Source organism: Abramis brama, assembly GCF_963993115.1.
Source record: "Abramis brama genome assembly, chromosome: 12".
NCBI lineage: Eukaryota > Metazoa > Chordata > Actinopteri > Cypriniformes > Leuciscidae > Abramis > Abramis brama.
This window is the reverse complement of record NC_139974.1, coordinates 35996613-36011793: the sequence shown is the minus strand read 5'-3', so window position 1 is coordinate 36011793 and position 15181 is coordinate 35996613. Positions and strand designations below refer to the sequence as shown.

General features: G+C 37.3%; 1 protein-coding gene across 5 annotated transcripts in view; it reads right to left on the bottom strand.

Annotated features, from left to right (window-relative positions):
* Positions 1 to 383: 383 nt before the first annotated feature.
* The window catches only part of LOC311093713 (zinc finger MYM-type protein 4-like), a 35509-nt gene continuing 20711 nt past the window's right edge, over positions 384 to 15181 (bottom strand). For all 5 annotated transcript variants that reach the window (XM_084131298.1, XM_084131296.1, XM_084131297.1 and 2 more), the window contains 23 exons: positions 14520 to 14598; positions 14128 to 14335; positions 13917 to 14046; positions 12481 to 12696; positions 11552 to 11699; positions 10213 to 10328; positions 9874 to 10098; positions 8934 to 9084; positions 8629 to 8804; positions 7535 to 7703; positions 7227 to 7355; positions 7058 to 7098; positions 6737 to 6866; positions 6474 to 6583; positions 5276 to 5447; positions 4955 to 5161; positions 4684 to 4784; positions 2948 to 3077; positions 2628 to 2779; positions 2428 to 2542; positions 2111 to 2350; positions 1898 to 2021; positions 384 to 914 (listed from right to left, as the gene is read on the bottom strand). In XM_084131298.1, the coding sequence (XP_083987424.1) occupies positions 704 to 914; positions 1898 to 2021; positions 2111 to 2350; positions 2428 to 2542; positions 2628 to 2779; positions 2948 to 3077; positions 4684 to 4784; positions 4955 to 5161; positions 5276 to 5447; positions 6474 to 6583; positions 6737 to 6866; positions 7058 to 7098; positions 7227 to 7355; positions 7535 to 7703; positions 8629 to 8804; positions 8934 to 9084; positions 9874 to 10098; positions 10213 to 10328; positions 11552 to 11699; positions 12481 to 12696; positions 13917 to 14046; positions 14128 to 14335; positions 14520 to 14598 (3480 nt within the window). In that variant the 3' untranslated portion in view covers positions 384 to 703. The remainder of the gene's footprint in view (positions 915 to 1897; positions 2022 to 2110; positions 2351 to 2427; positions 2543 to 2627; positions 2780 to 2947; positions 3078 to 4683; positions 4785 to 4954; positions 5162 to 5275; positions 5448 to 6473; positions 6584 to 6736; positions 6867 to 7057; positions 7099 to 7226; positions 7356 to 7534; positions 7704 to 8628; positions 8805 to 8933; positions 9085 to 9873; positions 10099 to 10212; positions 10329 to 11551; positions 11700 to 12480; positions 12697 to 13916; positions 14047 to 14127; positions 14336 to 14519; positions 14599 to 15181) is intronic.

Genomic DNA, 15181 nt, shown 5'->3' with positions numbered 1-15181 from the left:
GCTTTGGCAAAAAAAATATATTTGTCCTGCCATGTATAAAATTGCAAGAAACGGTTATAAAACAAATTCTGGTCATTTTTCTCAAGGCCATTGCTTTGCTCCATCACAGGCAGCCGTATCTTTTCCTTTTTTCTAAATATATGTTCACATGAAAAATGTGCAGTTATAGTTATAAGTAAATAAAATTGTTTCTAAAATCACCAGCAGGGCGCTGTGACAAAACTTTTTACAACATTTTTATCTTTGATGTGCTTGACTGCGCAATCTGAGGCTGTAATAAGTGAATAAAGTAGTTTTTGCATGCATGTATCTTGTGTTAATGTGCAAAATGCAAGTGAAAATATCTGCATCTCTCAAGAAAATAAATATGAAAGGCTTGCAGCACCAGTTTAATTTTTTAATAAAAACAAAACAAAAACAAGAGTTATCCACAGTAAATTGCAGGAACATTCCAATCTATATGGACCAACATGGTTTGCAATGAACAACAACAACAACTTCAAAATCTGTTTTTGGAATGATGCTGTTAATGTCTTTAGTGTTTACATATAATACAAAGGCGACGACTCGCAGCAACCGTGTGATTTCCATTTTCAATCTTGTAGTTACAAGGATGCACAATGACAAACCGCTTGCTTTCCAGCATTCAGAACTACAGTCAGTCATGTGTTCAGGTTTTCTCAGTTTTGCTGTATTAAAATGCTCAGAAGTCCGAGTCAGTGTCTGAATCGGTCTCGGTGAGTGTTTTGTCCGTCTCCATGTGCAGCTCTCTGACAGTAAGGATACGTGTGAGCATGCTGTCCAGAGCCTCATCACTCAGCGAGGTGGCTGTAAACCACGTAGGACTGCTGGGTACACAGGAGCGCTCAGGGCTCAGGTAGAATTTGGTCGCATGATGTCTTATGCCTGGTGAACTGGAAGAAACAACAGATAGTATGACAACCAAATACACCCCTAAAGGTGCCCCTATTATGCCTTTTCAGAAATGAACTTTCATGCAGCGTGTAATGTAACTGTTTGTGAATGTTAATGCTCTGTAATGTTTTAAAGATCAATAAACACGATAAAAGTTGTTATTGTGTCCCAAAAAAAAGAACCTACTCTGAACTGCCTGTCTGAAGTCTTACTTCCTGCTCAAACCAAAGTAGGTTTGTAACAAATTTGCATAATGCCAGTCTATGGTCTTCATTGGCTGCCCGTGAACGAAGTCTACTTTGACCCGCAAACACTGTAGCTGAGACTGGAAGAGTTTGGTTCGTGTTTGTCGACATGCTGAGAAGATGAGTGTATCAAATGCTGAGGAAGATTCTGGAGATGAAATTTAGATACGGTACTGGCTGTTTCATTTCTGACAGTGCTAAGTGATAGACCAATCACAAAAGACTTAGCCATCGGACCAATCAGAGGCTCTCAGAAAGGAGGGGTTTAGAGAGACAATACTTGATCGAAACATTTCAGACCTTTGAGAAATGAGGTCATGTGCAATGTATATTATGAGAAAATTAAAGTGTTTTTGACCTTGGATGCATGTAAACCTGTAGGACACCTCTAAAACGAAATTAAGAAACTTTAAAATAGCATAATAGGGGCACTTTAAAGTAACCAGGAAATCCAAATTGACAATTCTTTTTTTTTTTTTTTTTTACAGAATGTTACAGTGTTTATTAAAAATAATTATCCATATCATTATTTTCTTAAGTTAATATGCATTCATAATCATGACGTGTATCTCAGCGGAGAGTGGGGCTTCAATCAATTCCCAACGGATGAAATCAATTCCCACCCAACATTTTTTTTCTCATTCGAGAAGCCGTTTCACTCATATACGTCACAATAGGGAAGAAAAGACTATTACAACTTCTGTTTCATGCTGACTTTAAACAAACAGCTGACATACCATTTTGAGAGATAGAACTCGTATAGCTTGACAGGACAGCGGAGAGGATTGTCTGAATTCTGCCGTATCTTTAGCACTCTCTGCCGTTCATCTTCCTTCTTCCTTTTCTTTACAGGGACACCATCTAAATTGGATAAAATGTATAAGCAGTAACAATTAACAACAACAACAAACAACAAACAAACACTATTAAACATATGACTGACCACTGACCCAAACTTGTGTCCTCTTTCGGGGGGTAGAAACGCAGGTAGGATACTTTGCTGTTAGCTGGACCCCGAGAGTAGCGTTTGACATTAGCGAAAGAGAGGCGACGGTGCTGCTCCACTGTCTTGTAGTTGAAGAACTTGGTGAAGAAATAGAGCAGTGTGTTGAGCAGCACGCCGGGTGAAAACGCTCCCAGCTGCTTACAGTCCCACAGATACTCCTCCTCCACACGAGAATGAACGTAACCTGCACAAACACACACAGGCGTTTGTAGCACAACAGAGAAAGAAGCCAGTCTCGTGTCAGTTTCTTAAAATACTCACCAGTGGGTAAAATAGTTGGTTTCCATCCTTTGAGTAAGTTGGACATTTCAAGGCAGAATTTGGTGTAGAAGAGATCCGAGAAGATGTTCTCCATCCGATTGTTCTCAAACAGGAACTGTAAACATAATCGACGAGAGTCAATTTAACTAAATACAACATGACTGAATGTGTTGAGTTTGTGTGATTTCTTCTCGTTTCACCTGCTGGATGCCCAAGCAGAGGTAAAAGACGCTGTCAGGGCTGTACTTCTCTCCGTTGGGTCGACGAACTTCAGAGATGAACTTGCAGAGGCCGTAGCTCAGTTCAGCCGTGCAACATTTCAACAGGTCCTCCTTTATTGTCATAGAATGTGCTATGGATGATGAAGAGGACATGTTTAATGCGTAAATGGCACTAAGTCTGTCTACCAAGTAAATTTATTTAACAATTTCAGTCAAGGTGATGTGGTCCAGTATTGCTTCTGAATTGTAGAAATTAGTTTGCTTTATACCCAACATTTCATCCCCAAACTGAGACCTACAGGCATATTTGGGAGTCTCCATGTTGGGTTGGGCGTTCCTCCAGCGCACCCAGTCCTTCCAGGCATTGACGCCGTACTCGTGTTGCAGTTTGGAGAGGCTGTTTGGAAGCGCTGATGCACATTTACGACCCTACATGCCAACAAAACACATAATAATCAGACATTCAGCTTTCCATAATAATAATGGTTAGGGACTGCACGATAATGGTTAAACTGATAATCATGATTATTTTGCACTAAAGTGATTAAGACATTTTTCTTTTTACATTTCATCAGAATTATGGCACTTTCGCCTATGCACAAAACTCATACGAAGGGTTTATTTTCCTAATATCAATTCCAATAATTGTTAACGGTTTTCTATTAAAACAACAACAAAAAACATTGTATTATAGCACAGAGATTGCTTAAGTGCATTTATTTAAAAACCACATATCAAAACAATATAGTCGAGATTCGTAATTGGATTTGTTTGTCACTGAGAAGGTCGTGAGGGAACACAGAATGGCTGTCCATTTTTATTTCAAACACGGTCAATGTCTCACACAGAGACACATAGAATATGCAGACTTCATTTCAATAGCAGTCTTTTTGCCATTTAATATTCAGACAGAAGCCCATATTGTGGTTTGATTAATTTGTACAGCCCTACTTTTGATTTATTCACCCAACATTCTGCATCATACAGTAAATTCCACTATATTCCATACGCATTTTCCGCATAGCGAAAATCATAGGGTCCTATACAGTACCAGTCAAAAGTTTGGAAACACTACTATTTTTAATGCTTTTGCAAGAAGTCTCTTATGCTCATCAAGCCTGCAGTTAAAAACAAAACCCCCCCCCAAAAAAACAGTAATATTATGAAATATTATTACAATTTAAAATAATGGTTCTCTTTTTTAATATACTTTAAAATGTAATTTATTTTTGTGATGCAAAGCTGAATTTTCATCAGCAAGTACTCCAGTCTTTGGTGTCTTATGATCCTTCAGAAATCATTCTAATATGATGATTTGATACTCAGTTATTATCAATGATGGAAACAGTTGTGCTGTTTAATATATTTTTTTGGAATACTTTTTTCAGGATTCATTGATGAGTAAAACGTTAACAGCATTTATTCATAAAAACAGCATTTATTCAAAATAAAAACATTTCTAACAATATAAATCGTTACCATCACCTTTTTATCAATTTAACGCATTCTTGTTGAATTAAAGCACTAATTTCTTTAAAAAAAATAGTTATTGTTCCCAAACTTTTGAATGGTAGTGTATATTGTTACAAAAGATTTCTATTCTAAATAAATACAGCTCTTTTTAACTTTTTATTCATCAAATAATCCTGAAAAAAGTATCTCAGGTTATAAAAAAATATTAAGCAGCACAACTGTTTCCAACATTGATCATAAATCAGCATATTAGAATGATTTCTGAAGGATCATAAGACACCAAAGACTGGAGTACTTGCTGATGAAAATTCAGCTTTGCATCACAAAAATAAATTACATTTTAAAGTATATTAAAAAAGAGAACCATTATTTTAAATTGTAATAATATTTCATAATATTACTGTTTTTTTTGTTTTGTTTTTGTTTTTAACTGCAGGCTTGATGAGCATAAGACACTTCTTTCAAAAGCATTAAAAATAGTAGTGTTTCCAAACTTTTGACTGGTACTGTATGTTAAAGTTTTGATGGAGGTGAGGAATAATGCTGCTTTAGTTGTCCTTACCTTTTTCTTCTGAGGGAAGCCGTCGTTTCCTCTCTTGAGAGATCTTCGTTTGCCAGAATCAGTGTCTTTTTGTGTTTGCTCTCTGAGAAGTTCAATGCTTTCTGAAATGTGAAAGGATAAAATATGATTGGAAGAAAATAAACAACTCAGATTGTGTTTGTGGGTTTGGACCTTTGAACTCTTTCTTTCTCGGCAATTGACGAGATTTTCCATAATTCATGCCAAATGCTTTCAAATGCTTGAAAGAGTTAATCCCAGGAGAAGCTCTTACCGACTGGGAAATCAGCCTCCAGGTCCATCTGTGGCTCTTCTGCTGAGGTAGAGACGGGGGTCAGTGTGGCAGATCTGGACGTAGGAGGTCTTTCAGGCTCTGGGGGTTGATCCCATGTCTGAGCTGAAGACACAGAGTCCTCCTCCCAACTCAGATTGTTGGAAAGGGCCTCAAAATCAAGGTCCTCCATAATGTTACCAGTCTGATCTGTGTAACAAAACAAGCAGCTTCAAAAGATGCGTATGTGACCAAAACAAATGTACATTTGCAGATTTAGTACAGAGCCTAAACACCATAACCTTCAAATTTTCCATTACATACCACTAGATGTGATGCATTTCTCCCTCTCTGTATCCTCAGCCACCATCTCCGCCATCATGAGGAGCTCAGCCTCCAGAGGGTCATCAGGGATCTTCTCTTTGATTTCCTGAATGGTCTTCACAATGTGCTCAGCGCTGTCCAGAGTCGTGGGGAAAAACAAGGGCACTGGAACCTGCAAAGAGAAATAGAGGCACATTTACATCAGACTACAAAACTACTAGGGCTGCCCCTGAAAGTTTTTATAGTTGACAAGTTCATTGAAGACATTAGTCGACTAGTCTCACGTTTATAATATTAATTTAACTACTTAATTATAAACTGGGGGGTGGCATCAGAAAATGATTTGAGTTTCAGGGCTGAGAAAGAATATTATATGCAGCATTGTTCTACATTACAGTGAAATACTAAACCATAATGATGAGTCATTAAAATATAAATTAAGCACTCAAGCGCATGCATAAAGCTTGCATAACGTGTTGCAGTGCATCGGCAAAAGTAATGATTATAAATGAGAAAAAACAGACTGAGCATTTTAATAATTTATTAAAACATCAGTCAGTGTCAGCTGCAAAGGTAAAGTTGATGATGCTGACTCATCATCTCCGCAGTATAATGGATGCGCATTTATGCATTAATGCAATTAAGTCAAACGTCATGCAGTAAGGGCGCTACTAATTTAGCTTCCATGCTCCGCGCAATCACTTATATGTTTGCCTAAGTAGTTATCTAGGTTAACAATTACATTAGTGTGGCAGCCATGTAAAGTTGCTAACGTTAGGCTGTGCGCCTTATGTGTAACTTATGTGTATGTAACTTATGTGTCAAATAAATGTTTGAGATCGATGAATGTTGGACGACGTTTGAATTTCCTGCCCGACATAATTACCACATGGGTCAGCCGTTAACAAACTGTCCATCACGGACTGAATCTTGCCAATTCCTGTCGAGTTTTTTTTCTGCTACTAACTGACTAAATAAAATTAGGTTGATTAAGCCTCTTCTCGTCGACGAACGTTTAGTCGACTACTAGGGAGCAGCCCTAAAAACTACATTGAGCCACAGCAGCAAATGTTTACAGATATACTTTTAACATGCTTAAAGGAATATATGCATTTTAAACATCTGTGACATGCTGTTCCTAAAGAAAATAATCTTGGCTTGAAAAGTGAGGACGAGGAAGGGTAGAGAGTAGATGTACCGGAAGTGGAAGCCCTACAGACTTTGGAATGTATTGGGTGTAGAGATGCATGGGAACTGGCACATAGACTGGCACCGGCACAGGCAGGATTATCACTTTAGGCTTTTCATCTGCAGGACAAAAGAGACGTCGACATATGCAACGGGTGTTGCAACATATTTTTTGTTAGATAAAAAGGAAAAACAAATGTGGAAGATTTGTCAAGAATAAGGTTGCTAAAAAAAAAAAAAGAGAGTAGTCACTGTGATGCAGCTGGTTAATACCTATTTGTGTCTCAGCATCAGTGGTGTGGGGTTTACAGGATGTGGCTTTGTTTTTGCTTATGGATTTATATGTCAAGTCCTTGTTGTTCCGGATTTGGGATGATGAGACGGGAGCTTTCACAGCATGTTTCTGTGAGCAGAGCAAAGAACAAAAGATCTGTTCACAGCAACTCAGACGCATTGAAAAAAAAAATTAGCTGAAATAAAAATAACAATTGGAACAGTCTGAATTCAGATTCTGCTCTCAACAAACACGAGTTATAGAAAAATCTCATGTTTAAGACTGTGGGTGTAAATACAGATTTTTCCAGACAAACTCACCTGTTCTGTAACTTTCACAGTAACAGCAGCTGGAACAGAGCCTGAGGAAACAAAGGGTTAAATGTGAGTGATTTGAGCAACAAACAATGCATCTCAGTCTTTAAACTTATGCATTATGTATAAGTGTTCAGTTCAGTTTAAATGGTTAATGTTCCTGTGATTAAATCACCTTTCGGATCTGTGTTTCTGAGAACATCTGGCTGTTTGTTAGACGCATTTGAAAGTGAAACAACACTGGCAATGACTGGTGTGCCCTCTTTAATACTTTGAGGGCCTGCAGAGGTTACTGGAGTCGCACCTGTGGAGAGAGTGAAATCAGGCTAAAGAAAGTAAAACATTTAGGATATGCCACACTGACCCCTAGCCAATTACAGAATCTACAGCATGAACCGAAAATGGAAAAAATACATGCAGTGAGAGAGAAGCAGACCAACCCAAATATCTAAGTAATGCAAGTTAATATAAGAGAGAACATACTCTGTGTGGCTTGAGATTGCCTTGTAGCTTTGATGACGGCTCCAGTGACGCCCTGCAGACTGCAAAAGAACATCAGGCACCGCAGGCTGCAGAAATGCTTTATCTCACCCAGCCACTTCACGGTCTCTGTGGTTTTCTTGGCCTGCCTGCACATGGAGCACTTTATTTCCTGTCAAAATTGTGCAGCAGGAACACTTAATGTTACTTTTTTTTTTTTTAGAAGTCACATTGTTTGCATAATGTCCAAAAGTCCAATGTTGCAGCAACTTAGTATGGCACAATGTGACCTCTTCATGGCCTTTTTTCTAACTATCTGCATAACTAAACAAGTAACTAAATAACTACATAACTAAACTATATAACTAATTTAACTTAAAATAACTAATTCACTTAAATAACTAACAACTAAGTCAATAAGTAAATTACTGAGCAAATAAACAAAACAAATAACTACAAACTAAACTAAGGTCCTGTTTACACCTGGTATTAAGATGTGTTTTGGTTGACCGGACCACAAGTGGAAGACGCTAAATACAGGAGTAAACAGTGGTCGAATGCGTTCGAACATCCACAAAAGGCCGACCTACTGACCTAACTGGTAAACATTGTGGGAAGCGTGCTAGACAGAATGGATTAAAACATTGTCGGCTGAGGATCTAAGATTGGTTTGAAGATGAAAAGCGTACCAAGCACAATGTTCTCATACCATTGTCTGGCGGCTGTCAAAACACAAATGAAAGCTGATGCTATCTTTATGTTTTTCGTCGTCTCCTGGCACGTTCATATGTAAATTGCACAAGCTTATTTAATCCATTAGATTGAAGATCTGAACCCCCCCCCCCCCCCAAAAAAAACATACATTTACCCGTCCATAGACCCTCCCCTCGAAGAAATCAGGACAGAAGTGGTTGAAAGTGGACAGAAGAGAGACTAAAATACCAGGTAAAACGGGTACGTGTCTCCCTCGTCTACTTGTGATCCGATCGATCAAAACACATCTTTATACCAGGAGTAAACAGGGCCTAAATAACTACATAAGATAGATGCACAACTAAGTAAATAACTAAAACAAATAACTAACGAAACAATATTACCTGACGGATTAATGAACTATATTTTGACACGCAATCTTTCCCACAGAACGCCTCTTGCTTGCCATCGAAGACCTCGGTCACCACAGTCTTTGAGGCGCTGTCACAGTAGAAGCAGTTGCAACAGTGTTTCTTCCCCCAGCGCCTGAACAGGTTATTCTCAACGAGTGACTGGCATCCTGTACAGAAATAAATAAATCCACAAACACAAGGTCACATATACAAACTGACAACCCACATTTGTGATTATTTTTTAAAAAAAATTCCAAACAATAAAATAATAAGATCTCAATAATGCTTTAGCTTACTCTCACTGCAGAAAGAACGGTCAACCTTGTTTATCCTCCTCACAATTTTCAGAGTTTTATTGAGCTTGCAGTTTTCACAGCGAGCCACCACGCTGTTGATCCTTCTGAACTCCTCAATGCAAGTATTATCGCAGAAAGCGTACATTTTCCTCTGGAAGACCAGATAAAAAAGAAAAAAAAAAGAGGTTAAAGTCGACAACCAATAGAGTTTGGTTGGTTCTTTCAAATTTCGTCTTTAAATTACCTAAATTAAAGTAGCTGTATAGTTTGTCTTGAAAATAATACTGTAGTTTGGTTAATAATAATTATAATAATATTAATAAAAACAGGAACAAAAATAAAACCATTTTCAAAGGGTAATGAGATGAACTTAACTATTTTATTATGTTCCCTGATGTTCACTTATGTTAAAAAAATATTTTTTTGCACGAAAAAATGCGGAAAAACTTATTTTCTGACCCTGAACTGATCCATTTTAAGCGGTGACTCCTTTAAAGCTTGTCAGTAAACAACCACTGTTATGAACCACTAATGTCATTGCACAGGAAACAGTAAAAACTGAACGTGGATCTGTATACTGTATCCAGTGATTATAATGGTTCTATATGCTTTTGACACTCACATCCAGTGTGAAAATGTCAGACAGTGGGCGGGGCCTATGGTGCTATGATCATCGATGTCTTGCTCTGGAGGCAGTGATATACAAATGTATTGTCACAGATCCCACAATATCAAACAAGCAATTTTTGGAGCTTGATTGATTAAATGCTTTGTTTACAATGAAGAGGACACTAAGCTATGATGTTTTAATGGTACAAAGAGGACTTATATGTCAAAAGATCAAGGCAAATTTTATTTCTCATGTCATGACCCCTTTAAAACCAAGTTTTATAACTGACCTAATAAAACAAGTGTGTCCGGTAGCAGTGAACAAAAGTACCTTGAACTCCAGCAGCTCCGGTCTGTGGAAGAATAAGTTCAGACACTGATAGCAGGGGATCTTGGCGACTGTCTGCACTGGACCAACGGGAGCGCTAGTCTTCGCTGATGAGCTGGACTCTGATGAAGCAGGTTTGGGAGCAGCAGGTTTTGGGGTAGATGTGGTGTTGGTTGTAGATGTTGCCACGTTCACCTGGTTGCTAGGTTTTGTCTTACTGAAGGATTCCTGAACCAAACAAAACAAAGATCAACACAAACTAATATCATTCAAATCGCTCAACATTGACATTTCTTCATAGTTTTATAGGAATCGTACGTGTCAGATATAATGGTACTATACCTTATATGCTAGAACACAGGAAAAAGAGCAGAAGTTCTGAACGGATCCATCAAACATGGCTATGTGGTACTGAGGCACTAGTTTCAGCTTGCAGTTGTTGCATTCCACTGGAATACCTTGTTTGCATCCAGACAATAAAGACATTTTTCAAACATCACACAGAAAAAACAACAGTTGTATATGTCAAATTGAATAAATGCGTTAATGGCATTAAAATGTAATTTATAAAAATGCTTTTTTTTTTATATAAATAAAATGTATAAAGAAACATGCATTAACTTTAAAAGCAATAGTGTTGACTAAACTAATTAAACCAGTGGATTTTATGATGCCTGGGTGACCATCTATACTGTCAAGTATTTATCATTATTTAAGGGACAGTTCACACAAAAATAAATTCTGTCATTTACTCACCCTCAAGTCATTCCAAAACTGTATGACCTTCTCTTTTTCTGTGGAACACAAAAGAAGATATTTTGAAAAAATGTGCAAGTGTTGTTTGTTTATAGCTCTATACAATAAAAAAAAAGTCAGTGGGGTCCAATGTTTTGTCAAAATATCTTCTGTTGTGTTCCACAAAAAAAAAAAAATTGAACAGGTTTGAAACGATATGAGGGTGAGCAAATGATTAATTTTCTTTTTTAAAGTTCTAGTTCTTATGGAGTTAACATTTCATAAAAATCTTAAATATACTCCCATACACTATATTGCACTTCACATTTTATACACAACAACCGTTCAAAATTTGGGGGTCAGAAAGATTGGGTTTTTTTAATTTTTTTTAAAAATTATTTTACTCTGCAAAGATGCATTACATGGATCAAGAGACAGTAAAGACATTTATTTTACAAGATTTCTATTTCAAATATATGCCGTTCTTTTTAAATTTCTATTAATCAAAGAATCCTTAAAATGAATCACATTTTTCATTGTTTTCAGCATTCATAATAATTACAAATATTTCTTGAGCAGCAAATCAGCATATTAGAATGATTTCTGAAGGATCAGTAATGATGCTGAAAATTCAGCTTTGCATCACAGGAATAAATTGCATTTTAAAATATATAAAAATAGAAAACAGTTACATGAAATTGCAATAACATCAAAATTACTATTTTTCCTGTATTTCTGATTAAACAAATGCAGCTTTGGTTAGCATAAGAGAATTCTTTCAAAATGATTTTAAAAATCTTACCAGCCTCAAACTTTTAATGCTATTGTAGGTATTGGCTAATATCTTAAAGTAATTATGGGTATTCATGCTCTGACTCTAAAAATGGTATCTGTGCATTCCAACAATTAAGCGCACAGAGTTGTGGTAAATATATGTTCAAGGTACCTGACGAACTGGTCTGGCCTTTACTCGCTGTGACACAGGAAGCGGAGCAGAAAAGCTCCCTGACGCCCTCTGAGTTGGGACTGTCCACCGCATCTGCAGCCGGGCGCAGGGTGTGACACATTTTGCAGGTGACAAGTTTCAGACTTCTCTATAAGTGAAGATCAGTTTATTCAATGTATTTATTTGCACATATAATTCACCGTTAAAGTGCCCCTATTATGCGATTTTAAAGGTTTCTTATATTGTTTTGAATGTCTCCTGCAATAGGTCAAAAAACACTTTCATTTTCTCATAATATACTTTGAACATCACCTCATTTCTCTCCTCTGATTGGTCAGACCAGTTTGTTGGTGTGCTGCTTACAGTGCGTGTTGGAAACAAAACGCCCATTACTGTGTCTGAATTTCAGCTCCAGAGGCTTCCTCAGCAGTGATACAAACAGTAATGATGGCGTCAGATTTTCCATATTAATTTCAGCTAGAGTCTTCAACCTTTTGAAGTGCAGCAATGTGGATTCACAGCACTGAAAACAGCATCTTCTCGACATGTTGACAACACAAACCAAACGCTTCCAGTCTCAGCTACAACTACAGTGTTTGAGGGTCAAAGTAGACGCTGTTTGTGGGCAGCCGATGAAGAGCATAAGCTAGCATTATGCAAATTTGTTATACTGTTACGTAGGCATGTAACAGTAAGTGAGACTGGAATTGCTGACGACATGTTTCCGTATTTCAAAATTGATTCAGATTCTTTCTTTTAGGAGACAATAACTTTATTTGTTGTGCCCTTTGACCTTTAAAACTCTGCAGACCTTTTACAAATCACAAACAGCTATATTACACACTGCATGAAAGGTAATATTCGAAAAATCATAATAGGGGCACTAGGACGGAAACTTAATGAGTCCTATTACTATCCCTTGCAGTTACCTGTTTAAAGGCTAGGAGGCAGTTTTGTTTGCAGAACTTCATAACTCTGTCCTCCATCCACAGAGACGGACACTGACTGTCTGTGCCATAGCAGTATCCGCCACAGTTCACACAGCTGTTCATGTTCAGCTTATTGGTGGAGCGGAACTGGTTGAAGCAGCTGTCGCTGCACAGCTTATGGATGGAGCCCATGAAGTTCACTTCATGACTATGAGTCTGAGAAATGACACAATTTCAGATCTTTAAAAACTCAGCCACAAAAATTATATTAATTAGACAATCAGAGCAACAAAATATGCCTTCTCACTTTATTAAGTCTATTTCCGATTAAGCACAAAAGAATATCACAGCCATGCATCTTGGAAAAAAAAAATTCTACTGATTTGCAAAAAGGGCCTAAAATTACCTATTTTGATGATGCCTATTTTGATATATTCTAAATGTATCAGCTTTAAAGCACATATCAAAACAACAAAAGCAGTGAAATGTGAAAGTTTTGGTTTTAATGATAAATGGAAAAATTCCAGATGTACCATTTAACATACAATCTGCAGAGGGGAAAAATTTTTAAATACTAAATGACAATAAGCTACTTTTCTTATAGGTTATAAGTCTCAACTTTAAAATTGTGTCAATTTTAAATCATTAATTAATATCATTTTGATGCTCTTTAATGTGTGGCAGATCGCTGTAGTTCCTCAGTTTAAGCGGACTGTGAACTGATCATCTCTTGCTCTTTACTATTAAGTCATAGCATGTATAAATAAATAAACATGAATGAACATCAGAAGGTATGTTGAAAGAAACCGAAAGGCGTCATGTCTCATGTTATTGCTCAATCAGTGGAAAGACGGCTAGTATCACGTAATGTTACATTTTCCTCAGAAAAGCCATTCAATGACCATAACTTGTTAGGCTTGGTGCAGTAGTAAGTGTCAGCTGTGCACCGATTACATTACTTGTGGGGGACCGTGGCACTGCCCCCATTGTTTTGTTTTTTTAGAGAAATAAAAACCATTTAGTTCAGTTGGACAACAGACGCTAAAATTATAAACTGAAAGCGTCTGCTCTGCTCCATACAGCACGAGCTGCAGAGTCGCAACAGGAATCAGATTTCACTTATCCCGAGAGTAAGGAGAGAAGACTGACAGGACGATGTCAGAAGATCTGGTGTGCAACAGATCCTCAGCGTCATCTGCAAATATCTTATCTTGTAAAATGTGTGGATAGTACCGCCGCTCCCTATACACAGAGTACGTGTGATTGTGAATTCGACAGCAAAAGTGAAAAGCGAACACGCGTTCAAAAGCGTTATTAACGCGGATACAGATAGCGATACAATAATCGAGCACCCCCATGAATCGATATCAAATCAAATTAAATCGAATCGCAAGTTTGTGAATTGAAATCGAATTGAATTGTAGACGTCTACTCACCATTCCTGTCTTCTGACACACACTGCACTTGAAGTTTAAAGTACTGAGGCATTTCTGACTGCAAAACTCCTTCAAAGTCCCTGACATGTCCACCGGGCCAATTACGGTGTTCTGCTGGTCACAAATCTCTCTGAGGGTAAAGAAGGTACATCAAGTCAATTCATTCCAGCAATATACAACTATACAGTTGAATGAAATGTAGTAAGCGTACTTAAGGCAGCTGTGACATGTTTTCGTCTTGCTGCTACAGACACATTCAGGTGAGCAGAAGAGTTTAGAGGAGTCACTGCGCTGGAATGCTGTTTGTCCCTTCTGCAGGACCTTATTACAGGCTGTGCACAGCAAACCAATTCGAGTAAGAGGTTGAATAGGTTTGGCTGAGATCGATGGTGTCTTTGCTGGGACGCCTCCTGGATCTCCTGTGACATGAAGAGGATCATGAAAGAACTGACTTGTGACCCAAAAAGGTGCTTTTTATCCTGTTTGAAGGATGGTTACTATGAAATTATGACAGAAAGTCACATGGGTTTGGAACAAATGTACAAAAAAATAAAAATAAAAACAAACAAAATATATAGCTTACAACTACTGTAATGCTTATACCTATGGATGCGGTGGAAGTATTTACTCCAACAGAGAATGCAGCTCGGATCTTGACATCATCAGGTGTTTGGTCAAAATCCTGAAAGCAGAAACACATTGGGATAATCCAGTCACTCATTTACAAAAATCGGTGTACTCAATAATAGAAAATAGGTGGCTAACATCAGAGAATTATTACAAAAAGCCAAAATTCATATAGCTCACATACTTTTTAGACTATTTAGTCACATATGTATTGGCTGGAAATGCCATATGGTGTCATGTCTTCTATATAACAAACTACCACTCAAATGTTTGGGGTCAGTAAGATTTATTTTTGAAAAGTCTCACCAAAGTTGCATTTATTTGATAAATACACAGTAAAAATCATTAGATTATGATATATTGCAATCTAGTATAAAACGTTTTATAATGTTGTCTTTTCAGTATGTTTTATATTTATTTCTGTGATGTCAAAGCTGAATTTTTCAGCATTGCTCCAGTGTCACATGATCCTTCAGAAAGCATTCTGATATGCTGTTATGGCGCTCAAAAACATTTCTTATAATTATTAATGTATTATCAAAACAGTTGTGCTGCTTAATGTTTTTTTGTTGTTGTTGTTAGAACAGTGATACTTTTTTCCAGGAGTTTTTGATGAATAGAAAATTCAAGAAAACTGC